This window comes from Phocoena sinus, chromosome 15 (assembly GCF_008692025.1).
Source record: "Phocoena sinus isolate mPhoSin1 chromosome 15, mPhoSin1.pri, whole genome shotgun sequence".
NCBI lineage: Eukaryota > Metazoa > Chordata > Mammalia > Artiodactyla > Phocoenidae > Phocoena > Phocoena sinus.
Genome location: NC_045777.1, coordinates 88,171,467 through 88,191,228, shown reverse-complemented (window position 1 = coordinate 88,191,228; position 19,762 = coordinate 88,171,467). Strand labels below are relative to the sequence as shown.

The 19,762-nt window shown below is 56.7% G+C and overlaps 1 protein-coding gene across 1 annotated transcript; it reads left to right on the top strand.

The window, feature by feature from the left end:
• Positions 1-316: 316 nt before the first annotated feature.
• Positions 317-1,581, top strand: FOXL3 (forkhead box L3). Its single transcript, XM_032606151.1, has 3 exons — positions 317-423; positions 747-915; positions 1,171-1,581. Exons 1-3 carry the CDS (start codon positions 317-319, stop codon positions 1,579-1,581), a joined length of 687 nt encoding a protein of 228 aa, XP_032462042.1.
• Positions 1,582-19,762: the final 18,181 nt, after the last annotated feature.

The window sequence follows — 19,762 nt, the reverse complement described above, 5'->3', positions numbered from 1 at the left end:
CCGTCGGTCCGCCCAGCGCGCGGCTCCCTCCTCCTGTCGCCGGTCAGAGGCCCACCGCGAGCCCGCTCCGCTCCCCTCGGACGCTCTACCAGTGACTGGGGCCTCCCCCCGCTCCGGGATTGGATGCGAGAGGACGGGGTGGGGGCGGGCGGGGAGACCCCAGAAACCCGGGTTCCCAGCTCAGGAGGAGAGCAGCCGGCAGTTCAGACGCTGCTGCGCCGCGCCAGCGAGAACCTCCGCGCAGACCTGGAGCGCCGGCGGGCGGCGCGGAGGAAGCGGCAGCAGCGGCGGCCCCGCAGGCGTCCGGCGCACCACGATGTTTGACAGTTCGCAGTATCCCTACAATTGCTTCAATTACGACGCAGACGACTACCCCGCCGGCAGCTCGGACGAGGAGAAGCGGCTCACGAGGCCGGCGTACAGGTGACCGCGGAGCCGGGGCGGGGCCGCAGGGGACAGCGGCCTTCCTCCGCGAGGGGGCCAAGACCCGCCTGGGATGAGGGAGGGGTCTCTTCTCGTCCGCACGTCTGGAGGTAGCCGAGAAGGTTCTCCACCCTCCCCGGGGAACCCCCAGGTGTGAGGCAGAGCTTCTGGGGTCTGCGCAGAGCGGCACTGGGAGTTCTCAGCGCCCTGGGGGAAGGCAGAGCAGAGCGGGTCCGGCCGGGAAGGGCAGGCGGGGGAGGCTCCAGACTCGCTCCGGGGTCCCGCCTCCGGCGCCCGCCTGGCCTGAGCGCCCCTGTTTGCAGCTACATCGCGCTGATCGCCATGGCCATTCAGCAGAGCCCGACAGGCAAGATGACCCTGTCGGGCATCTACGACTTCATCATGCGCAAGTTCCCCTATTACCGCGCCAACCAGCGCGCCTGGCAGAACTCCATCCGCCACAACCTGTCCCTCAACAGCTGCTTCGTCAAGGTGAGCCCCTTCCCCTCCCCCGCCCCCGAGCGGCCCCTGAGGGTCCCAGGTCTTGCGACACCTGGACCAAGTCATCCCTGATTGGCGGGGGGAGCGGGGGTGTACCGGCTCACCGGGCGACACCCCCAAGCCCCAGGTCCGGGCGCGTCGTTCCAGGGCTGCCCAGGGCTCACCCTAAGCGGCCCTGAATGAGCGCTCGCGGCGGGCGGGTCGCACCTGGGAGCCAGCCGGGCGCTGAGCCCCTCGCTCGCACAGGTGCCGCGGACCCATGGCCACGAGAAGGGCAAAGGCAACTACTGGACCTTCGCCGGCGGCTGCGAGTCGCTACTGGACCTTTTCGAGAACGGCAACTACAGGCGGAGGCGGCGGCGGCGCGGCCCCAAACTCGAGGAGGCGAGGGGGACGCGCGCGGCAGAAGCGGAAGCGCCCCGGGGTCCCCCTGAGCCGGCCACTGCGAGGGGGAACCCCGTCCCCCGCCGCGAGGCCCCAACCCCAGCCAGCCCCGCCGCCCTGGGGAAGGAGGCACACAGGGACATCAAGTTCAGCATCGACTACATACTCTCCACCCCCGACCCCTTTCCCGGGCTCAGGTCGCCCTACGCGCAGGAGGGCAGATACCCGCGGCGGGAGGCCCAGCAAATGAACCTTCACCTTTGGACGATGTGAGAGGGGCTGAGGCTGCTCCGCCTCCGGGGCTGGCAGCCAATCAGTCTGGGGTCTTCTGGGTGGTTTTGGCCCACCTCAAGTGGAGAAGTGAGGTTCTGCCACATCCCACAAACTTCCACAGACTCGGGCTCAACGCTGAAACCAGCCTAGGTTGGAGGGAAAGAAGGCGATCTGATGAAAGGCACTCATTTCCATATTGTGGCTTTATCCCTTCAGATGAAACCCATCGGGTTCCCGTTTGTCGACTTAAGGGTTTGCTCTAGACTCACCGGGTGATCCTGCTTGAGGACGAAGAACGTGGGTTCAGGGTCACATTCACTTAGAGTCAAGGTAACGTCGGAGCGTTTGCTTTCAGAGCCGGATGCGCACGAAGCTGCCGATGAGCTAAGTGTCCAGTCAGTGAAGCTGGGGGGCCTCTTCCTTTAGAGCTGGCAGCAATAATAATACAACGCAGATGGTCGAGTCAGCTATTAATCAATCCCGTGAATGTTGCCCAAGGTTTTTGACTGTGTCCCTGTTATGGGTAATGTGATTGGAAGTGACACATGCATCTCGTGTTGTGGGCAGAATATTTGATGATTGTTTTAAAACTTCTGTGTACTTTTTTTATAAACGAAAGAAGGAAGGGTGGGAGGGGGAAGGGAGGGAGGTCCAAATCTGGGACAGCATGGGGGCAAAGCACACTTTCCTTGATTCTTCTGAGCAAGGAGTAAGCCCTGTTCTGGCACGTTCCATCCAGCTGGTTTCCCGAGAAAGCAGACATTCCGAGGCAGGCGGCTGATAAATTCCTGCTACACTGTGAGGTGTACGGTGAGGGACTGCACAGTTACCAGCAATGGAGGTGGGTGCACCCATTCGAAATGTAAATGAGTTAATTACCGTGTAGAGATGGCCATTTCAAAAACACAATTATGCACAGTGAAACCATTTGACCAACCTTATCATTTTTCACCAGTCGTTTTTTGCAGAGTTAATTGCTTTCCATGACTTAATTTGAACATTACTATGGATTACACCTAATCTGATTCACTAGGTGACAATGATCGGCTAATTTTGTAAACGGCAAAAACACACCCAAGGAGGCCGGCTGTCTCGACTGGGAACTATAGTCTTGCTTTATTGGACTCGGAGAAACTGGGGCTGGGGGTAGATGAAGGTAAGCAGCAGCTAGACAGGCCGAATCACGCAAAATACACGCTTACACTCGGCTTCGCACCTGATTCAGAAGGCTGGGCATTTCATTAAATCACAGAATGCCTTCCTTCGCCGGCCCTGTAAATAGAAACCCCACGTGTTCCTTCTGGGTGGTTTTGAGAAGAGGGGGATTACTCATGTGAGGTGCCGAGCCCTGACTCCAGAGATGGGCACTGGCGGTGACGTGCCCCCTCGCTCCGCCAGCGTCCTCTCGGCCTGGCCAGGCCGCCAAAGGCAGCCTCTGTCAGCGGGAGAGGACCAGGGTCTGTAACGTGGAGATCACTGTGCCTTCGCAAACACCCACGGCCAGAACTCTTTGCTGGGGAAGCAGCCAGTGTCTGTGGGCTCTCAGGGCTGGCCAGGCAGAGTGCTGAGCCCCCAGTGCCAACTGTCCACTGGCCAGCACCCCAGCCCTGTTCCCCTCATCCCATTTACAAGTTGGGGGCCTGCAGCACAGCAGGCCCAGGTCCAGGACGCAGGCGTGTGACTCCGGGGTCAGGCTGCTAACATACGGCTTCCTCCATGCCGTGGTCACATGCGTGTGTGCACGCATGTGCCTCGTGGGCATGTGTTACGTCTGTCTCATTCCTCTTACTTATACCCCCTTGTCAGCTGTGCCGAAAGCATCATTTTAAATTATACCAGGTGTAATTCAGATGGTGACAGGATACAGGTGGTTCTATACACAAGTATATGGCATATAGAGTATCTGAAGATATATTTTTCTGCTACCAACTGAGCAAATAACGTCTCATTTTAACTTTCGAGTTCTCTTCCTGAGTTTCGTTCTGGTGATCAAGCCTCACGGAGATGGAAAGACCCTTTGCCCTGAGCAGGCAATCTGGAGGCACCAGCCTTGGAGAGGAAGGAGGCCTCGGGTCGGCCTCCCTGCACACGTTCCTGGGCAAAGGCCCACGGCGGCCGCAGCCACGGGGCGGCACCGGGCCGCGAGACCTGTGTAGCATTTGTTTTGCAAAGGATATCAATCATGTTTTTAGAAGCAAAGGGACATTTTCAATTTGCCAGCGTGTGACACCTTGCGACTTCAGAAAGCCTCCCAGCCCTCAGAGTGAATGGCATTTAATCCCCAACAACACAGGGGGGCGAGGGCTGGCCTGACCTATTCAAATGTCGCCTCCACCAGCCACACCTGCCCAACGCAATTATAATTAAACTTTATGCTTCTCTTGCAAATCCGCTGATTGACCACCGATATGTACGTCACCAGCACATTACCCCAAGCAGATGTCTGCCACACGCGTCATGGATCACCAGGTTTCCATTAGCGAAGTCGGGGGCCTGCGTGCGGGCGACGCGTGTGAACTGCCACTGTGCAGAGCAGGTTCCCGGGCTGTGCGGCCTCCCACCCACGGACCGTGGGCTGTCCCTGCTCAGAGCAGCCGGCCGAGCGAGGGGCCTCCACCCAAGCTGGGTGCTGCAGGGGTGAGGGGAGGACAGGGTAATGACAACCAAGGGGAGGATGGATGCCCCCTCTGGCGGGATCCCCTCATCCCCACAGGGCCACCCCACAGGGGTGGCTCCCCTCTCCAGGGCCCTCGACTGCCAAGCCTATATGTAAACACGAGTGGCCTTGTCCTGCCAGCTCCAGCAGCCCTGTGAGCAGGGACAGGCAGACACACAGCTCTATTTCACAGATGGGGAAACTGAGGTTCAGGAGGGCAGGTCCTGGGCCCCCCCCCCCACTCCAAGTGCCCAGGATGCCTGGCTGAGAAGGAGGTAACACCCTCTAGCCAGGAGGTTAGAGGTAATCACACTCCGGGCCCCTCCAACCACTCACTGCGTCCACTAGCGTTCGACCCCTGAGCAAGTGCCAGGGACCCGAATCTGGAATTCGAGGGTGTGGACCCCTGAGCAGACTAACCTTCTGCCCCCCCCCCCCCCAGTCAGGGGGGAGTCAGCACTGCCCTCGCCCCCCACCACGGGGGTCAGCCTGGTGTGAGGCCCCCAGGCCTGACTTCAGGAGGGACCCAGGAAGGACAGTCTGTTACCTGGATTCGCTTCTGCGTTCGGCCAGATTAACAGTCCATAAACATTTGCAAAATTGCTGTTTTCATCCCATTAAAAATACCAAGTGCATCTTATGTAAATGGGCCTTGCACTTCTGGAGAAACCGGTTCCCCAGAACCGAAGGCACAGCTCGTCAGGCTGCCGCTGAGGACAGATTAACTGTCCTCACGTGCGGCTGTGCAATTACGTTTCCCCAGCTTTAGGTGACTTCAGGCCCAGAGTCCAAACAAGACGTGAGTTCACTCCGCTGAAACTCACAGTACTAGATTTATAATAAACTGAGAGAGGTTGCGCGGCTGTGCCGTTTTCAAAAAGCGGAAATGGGGTGGGAACTTTGGAGCTCCCCGTCCGACTTTGCTTGGCTCTGTGCGGGATGCGAGTGGGGAGGTGGGGGGACGGGTGCTCCCTTCCCGGGCTCCTGCCCGGCCCTCACCCTGTTGCCCATCAGGTGGTGGTTTTCCGTCCACACTTCTCACCCAGGAGCCCGCCGTCCACTGGGGCAGCCGATGTGTGCCCCCCGCCCTGCCAAGCCCAGGGCCCCACGATCCAAGAGACCACACTGTTTGTCCCTGAACTGGGGGCAAGAAGAGAGAGTTCAGACCAGCTGTCTCTTCAGACGCCCACGAAAAGCACTGGGCTCCAGATGGTGAGGGGATCCGTAACCATTCCTGCCATTAATTGCTTCATACCCATCTCCATCCCTTCAAATGTAGATGGGGAGCCACAGACCGCAAGTCCCGGGGCCTCTCGGTGTGGGAGACGTGGTGGGCACAGCAAAGCCCGAGGCTTGAGAGGCCAGGCTCCTGAGGGTGACACCGCCTGCCCCCGCCCCACCCACTTACGGGCATCCTGGATTACAGAGCCTCACTCAGGTGACGGGGACAGGAGGGTCTGCTCCCCGCAAGAAGCCTGAGGAGGCCACGCCACTGGTTCTGGGGCACTGGAGCCTGGACTCCATCCACACGCAGGGAGCCTGGCATTTCAGCCAGAGGAAGGACACGGGAGGAAGGCCTGGTGCAATTTGCGGGGGCAGGTCAGGGGCTCAGCACGTCGCCTCCCTCAGATACTGGTCCAGGCCAAGGGCACCGTCAGTGGGATCGCGGCGTCCACCAGGTGTGATGGGAAGTCCCGTCTGCCCTGGGCCCTGGCCACTGGGAGCAGAGAGGGTTCCCCACTGGGGTGCTCTGTGTGTGTCGGAACGCTGGGCGTGCACGGGCCGTGTGTGTGTGTTTCCCAGTGTGCTTCTGTGAGCCCTGGAGAGTGTGCACGTGTGGGTGTGAATGAGTGTCCATTGTGTGTGCACGTGGTTGCGAGTGTGCTCAGAGGGGTGTGCACACAGGAGCGTGTGCACATACCAGCGCACACTCGTGGGTGTGTGTCACATCAACATCTTTTCCGGTCCTCTTTGTGCCGAGAAACGTGTATGCAAAGCAAAGGTGCCTGGGAGCTCCCCAGGTCTTGCAGGAACAGCTCCTCTGTGGAGCGGTTGGTGGGGGTCCCACTGGGGTCTCCGTGGTGAGCCCCATTTGCTGGAGCTGCTCAGGGGATGAGGTGAGACGCGCTCTCAGAGGAGGGGCAACCGCAGCTGATGAACATGGTCAGAGCTGATGGTTGTAGAGGTTAGTGCATAAATCAAAAGGAAATGTCAAATGCCTTCTAACACTGATGGAGGCATAACTTGGAGCAGGACCAAGCACTGGGCACCTCAGAGAACTCACGTCCGTAACATCCCCAGACTGATGGCCCCTCACTCCAGACGCAAGTCTCTGCTGCCTCCCAGGTGGGAGCGTGTGCCCAGCGCTCAGGCGCGGCTCTGCTGGTGCTGAGGGCATCCAGGACGCGTCACAAACACGGGGTCAGGCCACGAGAACTTTGCAAACGGCCCGAGAGCACGTGCATCCTGGGACCGTCCCTGAGGAGCCTGACAGAAAGCTCAGCAGACGCCTTCCTCCCCAAGACCTCCCCGCGCAGCCTGTTTCCTGCCCCGCTCGCTCGAGGCCCCAGTGCCTTCTGTCTGCCTGTGGCTGCCAGCCTCACGCAGGACACTCCAAATGGGGCCAAGACCCTCCCCAGGGCCTCCAGGCAGCCTCTGACAGGCAGGATTGAGCGCAGGGCCCGAGCCGTGGCGGGATGTCGGGGCTCCAGGCCTCACGTCTGCAAAGGGCTGCAGGTACACTTTCTATATTACCTCCAAATGAGATGATGCTTTGCAGTCGGTATTTAACATTGTTAAATGTAAGCATTAAAACTACTCTTAAAACTCACAGCCCTGTTTGGCCAGTTACTCCGTTTAAAAAAAATAATTCTTCATTTTTTAGCATTTCTACAACTGCAGTAAATAAAAGAGGCCCCTTCCCCTCTCTCTGCCTCAAGAGACCATGACCGTGTCCTGCCCGCCCACCCAGAGCCGAGAGGTGCCAGCTTCCGAGCTGAGTGCGCCTGGCTGCCCGGCTCTCTGCTCCCCGTGAAGGGCCAAATGTCAGGCCTTCCCCTTGGGCGCCTTTGCTCTCAGCCTTGCTAACTCATGCTTGTGCCCAGGCTGCCTCATCCAGGAACCTTCCCCACTGCCCTTCCTGTAACCCCAGGTTATGAACGTCTTATATTACACTTTGGTCTGGAAGCTCACAGTATTATACTTTACACATAGTTATACGCTCCATCTTGAATAAAGCTTTGGGTATGGCATCAGGAATGTGTTAAAGTTTATTTTCCCCATAGGGTCATTTCAGCACCATTAATTCCCTCTCCCTGTGGGATTATTTTGATGTCTCTGTTGGAAATCAGTTGTCCGTGTATGGGTCTATTTCTAAACTCTCGTTCTGTTCCATTGATCTGCTCGTCTATTCGGCACAAATACCACACTGTATCTACGGCTATAGCTTTAAAATACATATGGCAGGTGTGGAGCGTTCGTCTCACAACTTTGCTTTTCTTTTTCAAAGTTGGTTGGGCTATTCTAGAGCCTTTGAAATGCCAAATACATTTTAGAATCAGTTTGTGAATTGCTACGAGAAACCTGCTGGGATGGATTAGTATAGTGTTGAAGCCATAGATCAATTGCGGGAAAATTGACATCTTAAGTAGTTCATATTTTTGATACTACTATGAATTGTATTTTTAAATTTTAAAGGTCTGATTGCTTGTCGGTAGTCTTCAGAAATACAATTAATTCTTGTATATTGATCTTGAATTCCAAAACCTTGCTAAACTCACTTACTAGCTTTTTGTAGTTTCCATCAGATTTTCTGTGTGGATGGCCATGTCTTTGGTGAATAAATTATGAGTTTTGTCTCGTGGCTTCCAATCTGGATGCGCCTTATTTCCTTGCTCTTTTGCACTGGGTAGAACCTCCAGTGCAACGCTGAATGGAAGTGGCAAGAGTGGGTATCTTTGAGGGGAAAGAATTCCACCTTCCACTGTGATGTGTGAACCCAGCTGTAAATTTATTTACATTTATTTTGTAAATAGATGTTGTTTATCAGGTTGAGGAAGTTCGTTTTTTTTCCTAGTTTGCTGAAAGGTCTTACTGGGAATGGATATTGGATTTCGCCAAATTTATGTTGTTAATATGGTTGACTGACTGCAAATGGTAAATCTTCCCTGCATTCCTGGGATGAACTCCACTGGTCATTATATATTTTTCTTTTTATATATATTGGATTCAATTTGATTTTTTTGTTTAGACTTTTAATCTCTATGTTTATAAGAGAAATTGGGCTGCAGTTTTCCTCTAAGGACATGGTCTGGCTTTGGTTTCAAGGTAATGCTGATCTGATCTTGTAGGATGAGTTTGAAAATATTCCCACCTCCTCAATTTCATGGAGAATTGGTGTAGAATTTAAATTTTAGTAGAATTCACCAGTGAAGCCACATGAGTTTTCTGTGAGGGAAGGGTTTTAACTACTAACTTGATTTATTTAACAGATATAGGGCTATTCGGGTTATCTATTCTTTAATAAGCTGTGGTGGTTTCCGATTTTTAAGGGATTTGTCCACTTCATATATGTTGTCTAATTTATAAAAATGGTTCCTAATATTCCTTTTTGTATCCTCTTAATAATCATAGACTCTGCAAGCATGTCGCCTCTCTCATTCCTGACATTGTTCCTTTTTTCCTGATCAGTCTACTTAGAGGTAGCAGAGAAGTGCCAACGCCCCCAGCCGACCTTGGATTCCAGGTGTGACTTCTCACCTGGAGGCACATCCTTCAGCCCTCAGCATCGAGGAGAAACCCAAAGAAACCCCAGGAACTTCCCACATATAACTAATTAAAGCCAAGGACTATTTGTCAAAACAGATGCACCAGTTGGGAAAACCCTGAATCCCCCGTCCAGACCCATCACTTCTAAAGCAGGCGGCGTCCTACCCAGGGACCAAGCCGCGGTGGCCGGTCTCAGCTGGGGCTGCTGCCAGGAAGGACGGGAGGTGCCCTGAGCAGCTCACAGACTAGTGAGCTAGGGGCATGGGGGTCTGCTGGATGTAACCCAACCCCCCACCACCCTGGGGGTCTCTATATGACACCTCTTTTCATTGTAAACTATAACACATTTGCTTAAACTACTTTGATGTAAAGTAAAAAGTGAGCCCCCTGCTTACTCTCCCCTTGTATCCATCAGCTCCTGCCCTAATAAAGCTGAGAGACAGCCACACCGACACTCAGTAGCTCGAGCAGTCAGCGCGGAGCAGACCTGGACATGCCAGCGGCTATGCTCCACCGCTGAACTGCGCTTGTGTCGCCCCACCCCCGGGCAGGCTGGGCTCAGGCTGCCATCTGCATTTTTTCTGGGGTTCGGACCGCCTGGAGGAAGCTCGTTCCGTGATGTGGTGGCAGCAGAGGTACGAGAGGGCAGCCCAGCTGCAAGTCCTCTGCAGGCACCAGGTCCGCAGACATCCTGTGTCCAAAGCAAGTCACGTGGCCAGACCCCAAGTCCAGGGCCAGGAAGGACCCCTCCCACGGAAGAAGGGGGTGGGTGTCTCTGGGTAATGTATCCACCTCACGCACTTGGCCACAATCCCAAACCCCAGAGGCAGCCGCCCTTAACACTTCATGTGCCGCACCACACGCTGCTTTCTCTGCAGACACAGACCTGTAATTGTACCCCACGTCTGCTGCACAAGTCGGGTCCTGCTCTGCGCACCCCAGGGAGCCATCGGCAGTGTCTGCCGGGCTCCGCGAGATCGTGGCAGAGTCAGACACGCAGCCTGACACCTCGCGTTCGCCTGTTCGTTTGTGTGGCCTGGCGTCCTCCAAAGAGGATTTGAGAACTTTGTGATGGCAGGACCATCCATACTGAGTTCTTACTGTGTCCCAGTCCTGCTACTTGCCTGATCTCAGGGGCGCCTCACACCAGCCTGGGCGTCAGCCCCCTGCTCCCTGCCCCAGGTGAGGGCTCAAGGTCATGGGGCGGGTGAGAGGCTGAGCAGCTGCAGGGCCCTTGTCCCCAGCCTCTCCCGTGTGTGTCACGTGCCGGGGGGCTGACGCCCTCCCTGATTCCAGGACATCTGAGGAGGGAGAGGAGTAGCTGTGAGCAGGGAAGCTCTGCGGGGAGAAGGCCGAGGCCTCAGAGGCCCCAGTTACAAAGGTCAGGGGAACCCAGCCAGCAGCTCACGTCACAGGTCCTGGGGGAGGGGACGATGGTGGGGCAGGACTGGGGGCCAGGGCCCGTGCTAAGGGTGCAGGAGTCAAAAGGGGAGGAGTGGGGGCTGTCAGCCACTGGCTCCCCCTTGTCCCCCTCGCCTGGCCCTAAGGTGCCACCAGCTGCCACACTGCAGCCCAGACCACTCCTCTCTGCTGGAGACCGCCGTGTGCCGAGCAACCTGTAATTTTATGCAAGCCCAGCTAATCTCAACCAGGACGCAGAGGCAGTGGGATTTAAAACCTGATCTAGGATTCAACGAAAAAAAGACAAATAGTTCAATTCAAAAACAGGCCAAGGATCTGGACAGATATTTCTCCCAAGAAGATGTACAGATGGCCAAGAAGCTCATGAAAAGATGCTCAGCTCCTAGGAATATACCCAAAGTATGGAAAACAGGGACTCAAACAGATACCTGTACACAACTGTTCATGGCAGCTCGACTCACACGAGCCAAGAAGTGGAAATCACCCACATGTCCACCAGTGGATGAACTGGGTGAACAAAACGTGCTCTACCCACACAATGGAATATTATTCAGCCATGAAAAGTGATGCTACAACATGAGTGAGCCTGGAACACACGCCAAGTGAAAGAAGCTGTCACAACAGGCTGTGTGTTGCGTGATTCCAGAACAGGCAGGTCCGTGGACGCAGAGAGTGAATCGGTGGTTGCCATGGAAGGAGGGAGGGGGATGTGGGGGCCATGGCTGGGGATGCGGCGTTTCTTTTCGAGGTGATGAAAATGTTCTGGAATTAGATAGTGGTGATGGGTGTCCAACACTGTGAATGCGCTAAAAACCACTGAACTGTACACTTCAAACAATGAATTTTGGGGCTTCCCTGGTGGTGCAGTGGTTGAGAGTCCGCCCGCCGATGCGGGGGACGCGGGTTCGTGCCCCGGTCCGGGAGGATCCCACATGCCGTGGAGCGGCTGGGCCCATGAGCCATGGCCGCTGAGCCTGCGCGTCCCGAGCCTGTGCTCCACAACGGGAGAGGCCACAACAGTGAGAGGCCTGAGTACAGAAAAAAAGCCAGTGAATTTTGTGTTATGTGGATTCTATCTTAATTTTAGAATTGCACACACACAACCTAAGATGGGTGAGAGCCCTGCTCAGCACCTCTGGTCACAGAAACCGCACGTGTGTCACTGTCTGAGCGTTAGCTTCCTTGTGCCAAGACTGGGGCCATAGTCCTGACTCACAGGGTTGTCGTGCCAACCAAGAGCGATAAGGCACAGAACGCCCGGTTATTGCACCAACTGGATTAGATAATGCACGAGATGTGACACGAGGCTCACAAACTGGGGCCATGCACAATACGTCACCTGGCCCTGTGCCCATCACACCTGTGGGTGATCGAGCCTGACACCTGGGAGGTGGCCTTGACCCTACCTGCCTCTGCCCACAGCAGCACCTTCAGCCTTTGAGCAGAACCCGGCTCCTCTGTACAGCCTTCTCCCCACGCCCCTCACCTCGCCCCACCTCGCTTACTTGAGGCAGCAAGTGTCCTACCTGCTGCCGGCCCCCTCCAGCCATCCTCCAACCTGCCGCCAGAGTGGGCCCGCTGGAAACACGCCAGGCCCACCCCTTTCCCTGCCGTCCCCCTTGCCCCAGCCAGGCTCTCTTGCCCCCAGAGCAAAGCTCGGCTCCAGCCCTCACCCCCACCAAGCAAGGGCCGCTCCGCTCATCCCCCGCCCCTGCCCCGCCCCCTGGGCTCCAGCCACGCGGCGCCCTTGGAGAGCTGTCCCCAGGCCTGGAATGATCCCCAGTCCTTGTCCTCACTCAGTCTCCACTCAGTGCCGCGGCCAGTCCAGTGGCCTTCCTGCCCGCGACCAAGCCAGCAACCACGCAGTGCTGTCTTCTCCCTTCGCTTGGTTTTTAACGGCACTCCCAGCATGCTTTATGATGTTGTGTTGTATTCACGATATTAACGTATTTTGGCGTTCACCCGTATCCCCCACTAGAATACAGGCTCCGCCCACAGACCAACCCTTCCCCCTTGGCTGTCCCCAGACGCCAGGACGGCGACGGGCCCGTAGCAGCAGCCCGTGGGAGGCGCTACGGTGGCCTCCCGAGCTCGTTTCCCCAGCTGTAAAACGAGGGGAGCGGGTGGTGGTGCACAGCCCTCCTCAGCTCTCCAGGTGCAGCGCAGGTGGCTCCACACCGCAGGTAGCGATGCCCTTGGCAAGGACCCCTCCGGGCACGGAAGCTGAGCCAGGCTGGCCTTTGTGGAGCGGGCAGCTTCCGCTTCACCCCCACCCTCTCCCCACCTGCGATCCTGCGAATCGGCCTCAGGGTGCCTGAAAGCTCGGCATCCGCATCTCTCACAGGCGAGGCCCAGAGGGTGCACGCCCGCGCCTGGCCACCGGGTGGCAGCAGAGAGCCAGTGATGGGCCGGTCCACAGAGGCGGCAGCCTGGGGTGAGGGTGTTGGGTGGGAAGGTAGCGATCTGGGCCCCGCCCTCCCCAGATCCAAGCCCCGCCCCGTGGCCCAGGCCCCGCTGAAAGGTGCCCAGGTTTGGGGTCCACGGTCTTCCAGGACCACCTCCTGAAAAGAAGTTGGTGCGGTGGATGATGCGGGAGGCAGGGTGGGGGCAGGTGGGCTCTACCAGTCAAGCGAGCTTGTCAACGGCCAGGCCTCTCTAAGCACCTGACACTCCCGTTCTCCTGACGTCTTTATGGAGAAGACCCCGTTTACACCAACACTTAGAGAAACGTCTCACTGGGACACCCGGGGCACAAGCAGAGAAGCCGAGGGGAGGGTGGGCTGTGATCCAGGCCCACGTGGGCTCTCCCCCGAGCCAAGCTCCTCCCCCATCCCTCCCAGCCCCCCTCACTGTGATCTGATGGGGGTCCTATAGGACAGCTGCCCACGAGATGCACAGGAGACCGACCCTGAGAAGCAGGCACGGATTCAGATCCAGGTGTCCAGCTCCTGTTTGCCCTCCTGTCCCCCTGCTCCCAGCTGTCCCCAAATACCTTTTCAGGGTCTCTGAGTGAACTTGAGGCCCAGTTCCTCCCATCCTGTCTGGGGAGGGGTCTTGCTCAGACCTCAGGCCAGGGCTCTTAGCCGATGTGAGGAGGGACCCCTGCACTACTGCCTTGAGGGAGACCTTGGAAAGTGGTACCCAGGTGCCCCTTTGAGGGAGCCATGGAGTTTGGAAATCAGACTGACTCTAACCTGTCCCCCTAGTTTTTTGTACTAAAACAAACACAGATGCCCTCTGGAATAGAATGGAGCATTTCCATGAAATCCTATTTAACAAAACAGGAATGTTGGAGACATTTTGAAAATGGGTGGGGCTGTTTGGGGGTGTGCCCCCAGATCCTGGTCAGGGGCACACTTTTAGTGTCCTCTGGTTTTTTTTTTTTTTTTTTTTTTTTTTTGGGGTACGCGGGCCTCTCACCGTTGTGGCCCCTCCCGGTGCGGAGCACAGGCTCCGGACGCGCAGGCCCAGCGGCCATGGCTCACGGGCCCAGCCGCTCCGCGGCACGTGGGATCTTCCCGGACCGGGGCACGAACCCGTGTCCCCTGCATCGGCAGGCGGACTCCCAACCACTGCGCCACCAGGGAAGCTCCTCAAAGGATCATTTTTAAATGGTGAAATCATGACTATCATACAAATGTAAAAATGCATCAAAGATTTTATTCAGCTCATTAATTAATGAGGAAAGCAGTAACATGTTAGAACCAGCTCTCAGGAGAATTCAAAACACCACATTTATGGGAAATAAGGAATACTGAGGGAATTCACAAATGATGCAAAGCAGGTCCACCCACAGGGCTGTCGGCAATTACATTCGGCCAGACAAAATAAACTTGATTTCTATGGACAGAAATCACTTGCGTAATTGTCAGTGTTCTGTACAATCGCTCACACAGAAGGCAGAGATAACCCAGACAGGACCCATTTCTGTCTTTCAGGAAGGCTCCCATGTGGGCCAGGCCACTGGTTTGCTCCCGCTGCCTCAAAAGCGAAGGCCCTGGAAGCCAAGCTGGTCCGCTCCCTGGTCCAGGGCCTCTCTCCCAGCCCTCCGTCCTCCATGTGTAACCTCAGTCTGGTCTTCAACCCTCCTCCCTGCGAGAAGCTGCCTGCCTGTACTGAGTGGCAGGTCAGGAAGAGCCTGGCAGATCTGGGTTCGAATCCTGACTGCAATTTAGTAGCTGTGCGATCTCGAAAACCACCCATTCCACAGCTGGGTCTCCACGTCTGCTAAATGGGAATGGCAGATTCGTCCACCCTGCCAAGCGACTGTGAGGACAAAACGTGGAGAGAGGGTGCACCAGAGCTGGCTGGGTGTCTGGTTAGTAGTAGGAACGCCAGCCCCCCCCACCAACCCAGCCCTCTTCCTGTGCCCCCCACCTCCTCCCACACACACCAAGCCCGGCCTCTGGGGCCTCGTGGCTCAGCTCTGGCAGGAGCCCCTCCTTGCCAGGTGAGCACGGGGACACTGGCCTGCATGGGCGTCCCTCCCTCCCTCCCTCAAGGCACTTCTAGCTCTCAGGTTTCTTGGAAATAAAACCTAAATGCCGGGACTTTGCTGCTGGTCCAGTGGTAAGGAATCCGCCTTCCAATGCAGGGGACGCGGGTTTGATCCCTGGTCAGGGAACTAAGATCCCACATGGCGCGGGGCAAATAAGCCTGCGCACCTGGAGCCAGCGTGCCACAACTAGAGAAGAGAAAACCCGCACGCCACAACTAGAGAGAAACCCGTACGCCGCAATGAAAGGTCGAGCAGGCCTCAACGAATCCCGCGTGCCGCAACTAAGACCCAACACAGCCAAAAATAAATAAATAAAATAAATAAATGTTAAAAAAATTTTCAAGAAGCCCATGCCTTGCCCTAGCATGCAGGCTGCCCTCGTCTGGCCCTGCGATGGTGTAGATCCAGCTCCACCTGTGCTGTCTTGAGCATTCGAGGTTGCCCACCCAGCATCCATCCTCCCTCCGCATCCCCAGTGCCCATAGCCCGCTTGCTTGGGACCAAGCTGCCCACACCCCCTCTTCCGAAGGGGCCATGGTTCATTTGTATCCATCACACATTCCTGCCACGTGCGCCTGTTGAAGGATGGACATGTAACCTAAGGGGTCCAGTCAGGGTGATTCCCTGTGTGGACTGCTGCCACAGACACATTTTCTCTCCTTCTGGGCAGGGTGGTGTTTGCATGTGAAGTCTGGAACTGGAGCAGCTATTTTGTGCTCATGAGGCAGAACTGGATTTGGAATGAGGCTGACTATGCAGAAGACAGAGATGGAAAGAAATTGGGGCCCTGACAGCATTGTTGAGCCACTGGATCAGACCAGCCCTGAAAGCTGACCTGCTCAGGGACCTCTAGTACCGTGAGCCAGCCGACCCTCTTAGTTAAGGCAGTCCCAGCTGGCTTTTCTGTTACTTGGGGCCCAATGCATCCTAGCTGACATATTTCCCCTTAGCTGCAGCTGCGGCTGGTTTCTGTCTTTGTACTTGCTCTCCTGGGTGCTCCAGGCATTGGGAGACTATCTGTCCGGTGTGCTTTCTACCACCAGTCTGGCCAGCCCTCTGCTCTGCCTACAAGCTAGCAGGCACGTACGGCCAAGCCTCCAAAGGCCCCTGGAAGTGGCCACTGCCCACAAACCAGGCTTGCTCCAGGCATAGTTCAGACAGAGGCTCGCGCTTGTTCCTGTGTGAGACCGGGGCAGGTAGGAACTGCCGTCACAGCCCCTGGACCCAGCACCCAGTCTAGCTGCCTGGCTGTCATCACAGCCTCTTTGTAAAGGATGGAGCAGAATGGCGCAGACGGCAGGAGCACACGGGTCTCCCCTGGCTATAGAGCCTCTGGAGTTTTCTCTATTTTATCTTCTCCTTTTCAATCCTCTAGAATATACAGGCTAAAACCTCCACCTCTTGGTGGGAGGCAAAGAAGTATCTGGGCTGGAGACTGATGGAGCAGACAGAGGCCCTAATGGATCTCTAATCCCATGTTGTTAGTTCACAGGAGCCCCAGGTTTCCCTTCCACAGCCATCTCGTCACCAGCCCAGGAGTGCTGGGCAGGCCGGCCGCGCCCTGTGTTTTTTAAAGTACCCTGAAATGCACTTCATGATTCTGGAAGCTTTGGTTGGTCTGCAGTCACAAGTGGTGCTTGTTAAAAATCCGTGCAGCCTCCCACATCAAACAAAATTAATCAGTAACAAGCGAGATGCTATTAAGTCATTTCCCAACACGGTAACTCAGGGGCAGCCCTATCTGATTGGCCAGCCTGGGCAGCCTCCGGAATTCTCCCCGTTTGTCTGTGTGAGGTGAGCTGGACACGAGGTGTTTGTCTGTGGTTGAGTCATGTGAGGGTCTCATTCGTTGGACGTACCCCCGTTGACCCGGCAGGTGTGCTGTGGGCCCCAGACCCCCCCACCCCGCAACCAGCGGTTCCTTTGCGGCGTCCTCCTCTCGCTTCAATGTCGCCTTCCTGAAGGTGACATCTCTTGGTCCAGCAGGCCTAACCGCCCGCATATCCGTGCCTGCACAGGTGAGGTGGCTTCTGTACAGTTATTCACTGCACCGTTACTTATAATGACCAAAAGCCCATTCATAGGGAATTGCTCAGTAAATCATAATAGGCCCATAAAATGAAAGACAGTTTTTAAAAAGAATGAAGAGTCTGGGTTTGGCTTTACTCAACCAGAAGCGTCAGAGCTGCCTTCGTGGCCGGGACAAGCGTGGCAGAGAAGGGGGGCGTGGGGGCCCGTCTCAGCAGAGCTCTCCTCTGGGGTCCAGGGCCCCCCTGCAGCCAGGCCCTCACCGCAGGACCTCCAGGAGACTCGCTCTGGGCAGGAGTGTCGGCCTGTGGTGTTGGGGGTAGACTGGAGAAGGTGCCCCTGGTGCACACCCACTGGGCCCCAAGACATCTCCCCAACCTGGATTCATTGCTCCAGGAGACAACGTGGTCTCCAGGATGTCAGGACGCACCTGGGACAGAGCCGCCATCCAGCTCACACCGGCCTGGCCTCTCACCCACAGAGTTAGTGCAGCTCCGTCCTCTGCAGGCAAGGCCGGGCCTCCGCTGCCAGCCTTCACCTTCAGAAAACGCCCGGGGTTGGACCACCGCTCCCTGCTGGCCGCTCGGCTGGACCTTCTCCTGCCTCTGCATTAGGACAATGGCCTCTGACGCCCCTCGGCCTCGGCCTCCCCCAGAGACGCAGCTAAAGCAGGAGACACAGACCCAGCTGGCCGAGACACTGGCAGGGTCCCATATGGCAGCCCCCACCCAACTTTTCTTTAGATAAACCTTTTATTTTGGCATATTTTTAGATTTACAGAAAAATCGTGAAGACGGTACAGAGTTCCTGAACACCTGGAGGTCTCCCTGTTACTAGCGTCCCAAGAGTGTCTCCGCACAAATAACGAACTGACGCTGACATGCTGTCATTGACGGGCCCACACCTGGATTTCGTTCATTCTCCTGCTGGGCTCCTTGCTACTGCCAAACCTGCCTGGAGTTTGGGACCATGTTACTGTACTACCTGTTAACTCAATTATTTAATTTCTTTCTTAGGTGTGTCCCGACCCCACTCTGACCCAGGAGTGGACCCGGGCCCATGACTGTTAGGTCCAAGACTAGGTCAGGCAGCCACAGGTGTGAGTTCTGGGATCAGGGCTGCCATCTGGGGCAAGGGGAGGGCGGCGGGGACACTCTGCTTCGACACTTGTCCGAGCCCCGACTCCGCGAGGCCCTCGGCTGGCCTGGCTTCAGTTCTGCCAGCAGATGAGGTGTGGACAAGGTCCAGGCCAAAGCCCCAAGAACACCCAGATGTTTTTTCTAGACTGCCCGAGAGCTCTTTACGGGGCGAATGGCCTACAGCGTTTGCTTCTTGACCTCTGGGCACAGGCCTGCTGCAGCTCGTGGGGCTGCTCTCCAGGGGAAACGCCATCTTAAGTGTGAAATCTGGGTTAGGCAGGGAGGGGGCCCCAGGCTCACCCCAGCCCTGACCTGGAATGATCATTTCCCAGGGAAAGTATGGCCGTCCTGCAGGTGCCAGTGGTTCCGGGGGCAGGAAGAAGCAGCCGGTGTTCTACGGAGGACACTGGGCTCAGACTAGCTCCCATGCCCCGACCTCCACATACAAGACGGTGCAGGCTCTGGATCCCCAGAAGAGCGCCTGGCTGAGGGGAGAAAGCTGGGTCACTGAGGACCAGCCTGCATCCGCTCCCCAAGCCCTGCTGCCCAACACGCTATGTCTTGCCCTCTGCCTCGACTCACAAGCTGGCTGTGCGCCTGCAGAACCGCGTCTGCCCAACCTGGGTTTGAGGCACTAACTTGGTAGGAGGGTTTCCTCCAAAGGAGCCCCCAGGGGAGGAGGCCCGGGAGGCCCCCAGATCGACAGCGGTGGGTTCCAAAGTTCATCCTGGATACCCCATCCATCCTTGCCTTGGGGGGCTTGCTTACCCCCACAAGTCCCTGACAGCTTGCAGGTGGAGCTAGACAGTGCAAGGCCCCTAGGAAGGGGGCAGAGGCCCCCAGCGGCCCTCCCACCCCCACCCCTCCCAGGTGGGCTGTCCCCTCCTGCCACCACTGACCCTCTGAAACTCCTTTTCATTCCTGTGTGGACAGCGCCACTGGCCGCATCAAAGAGCTTCTATGGAAAGTCATATTTTTCCTCAAAGCAGAAAAGCTGAGGCTCGGAGCACAGGCATTCCGCTCATTATTTAGAACTAACAAGTCCTCCAGGTCCTGGTGTCAGATCAAAGCTCAGAAATTAAATTCTCCAGAAAAGGGGCAGACGGGGATCAGCAGATTTGTGTTCCCTTATTTTTTTTCCTTCGGCAGCTAAAAAAAGGGACTCGAAATCTGCCTGGCGGTTTGGAAGTCTGGCTGGGGTTTGCGAGCAGCGAGGAGACAGCGTGCTCCTGGACGTGGAGCTGGAAATATTCAGTTGACATGACAATGGAGACAGCTTGGAAGCGTGTCATGTGTGGGTCTCCAGGGGCACTTGGTCCCACGCCACCGTCCTGTCCACACACGCATGCAGACATGTGTGTGCATACAGGCGTCCAGCTGTCTGCGGGAGCTGGTGGACACTAGGGTATCTGCACCCGGGGACGCACAAGGACCATGTCCACACACGTGTGCACACAGGGGCCCTCTGACAGATGCACCCCCAGGGAGAGTCCGGAGGCTCTGTGCTGTCCTCAGGGAGCCAGGGCTGGGCTGGCCTGAAATTTGTCCCACAGACCCGGGGAAAATGGCCCTGTGACCTCTGCTCCACACCCACACCCGTGGGAGGGGGCGGAGAGAGGCGGGTGTTCACAGAGATTACTGTTCCAGCCCTGGACCTGCTGGAGGCCGAGT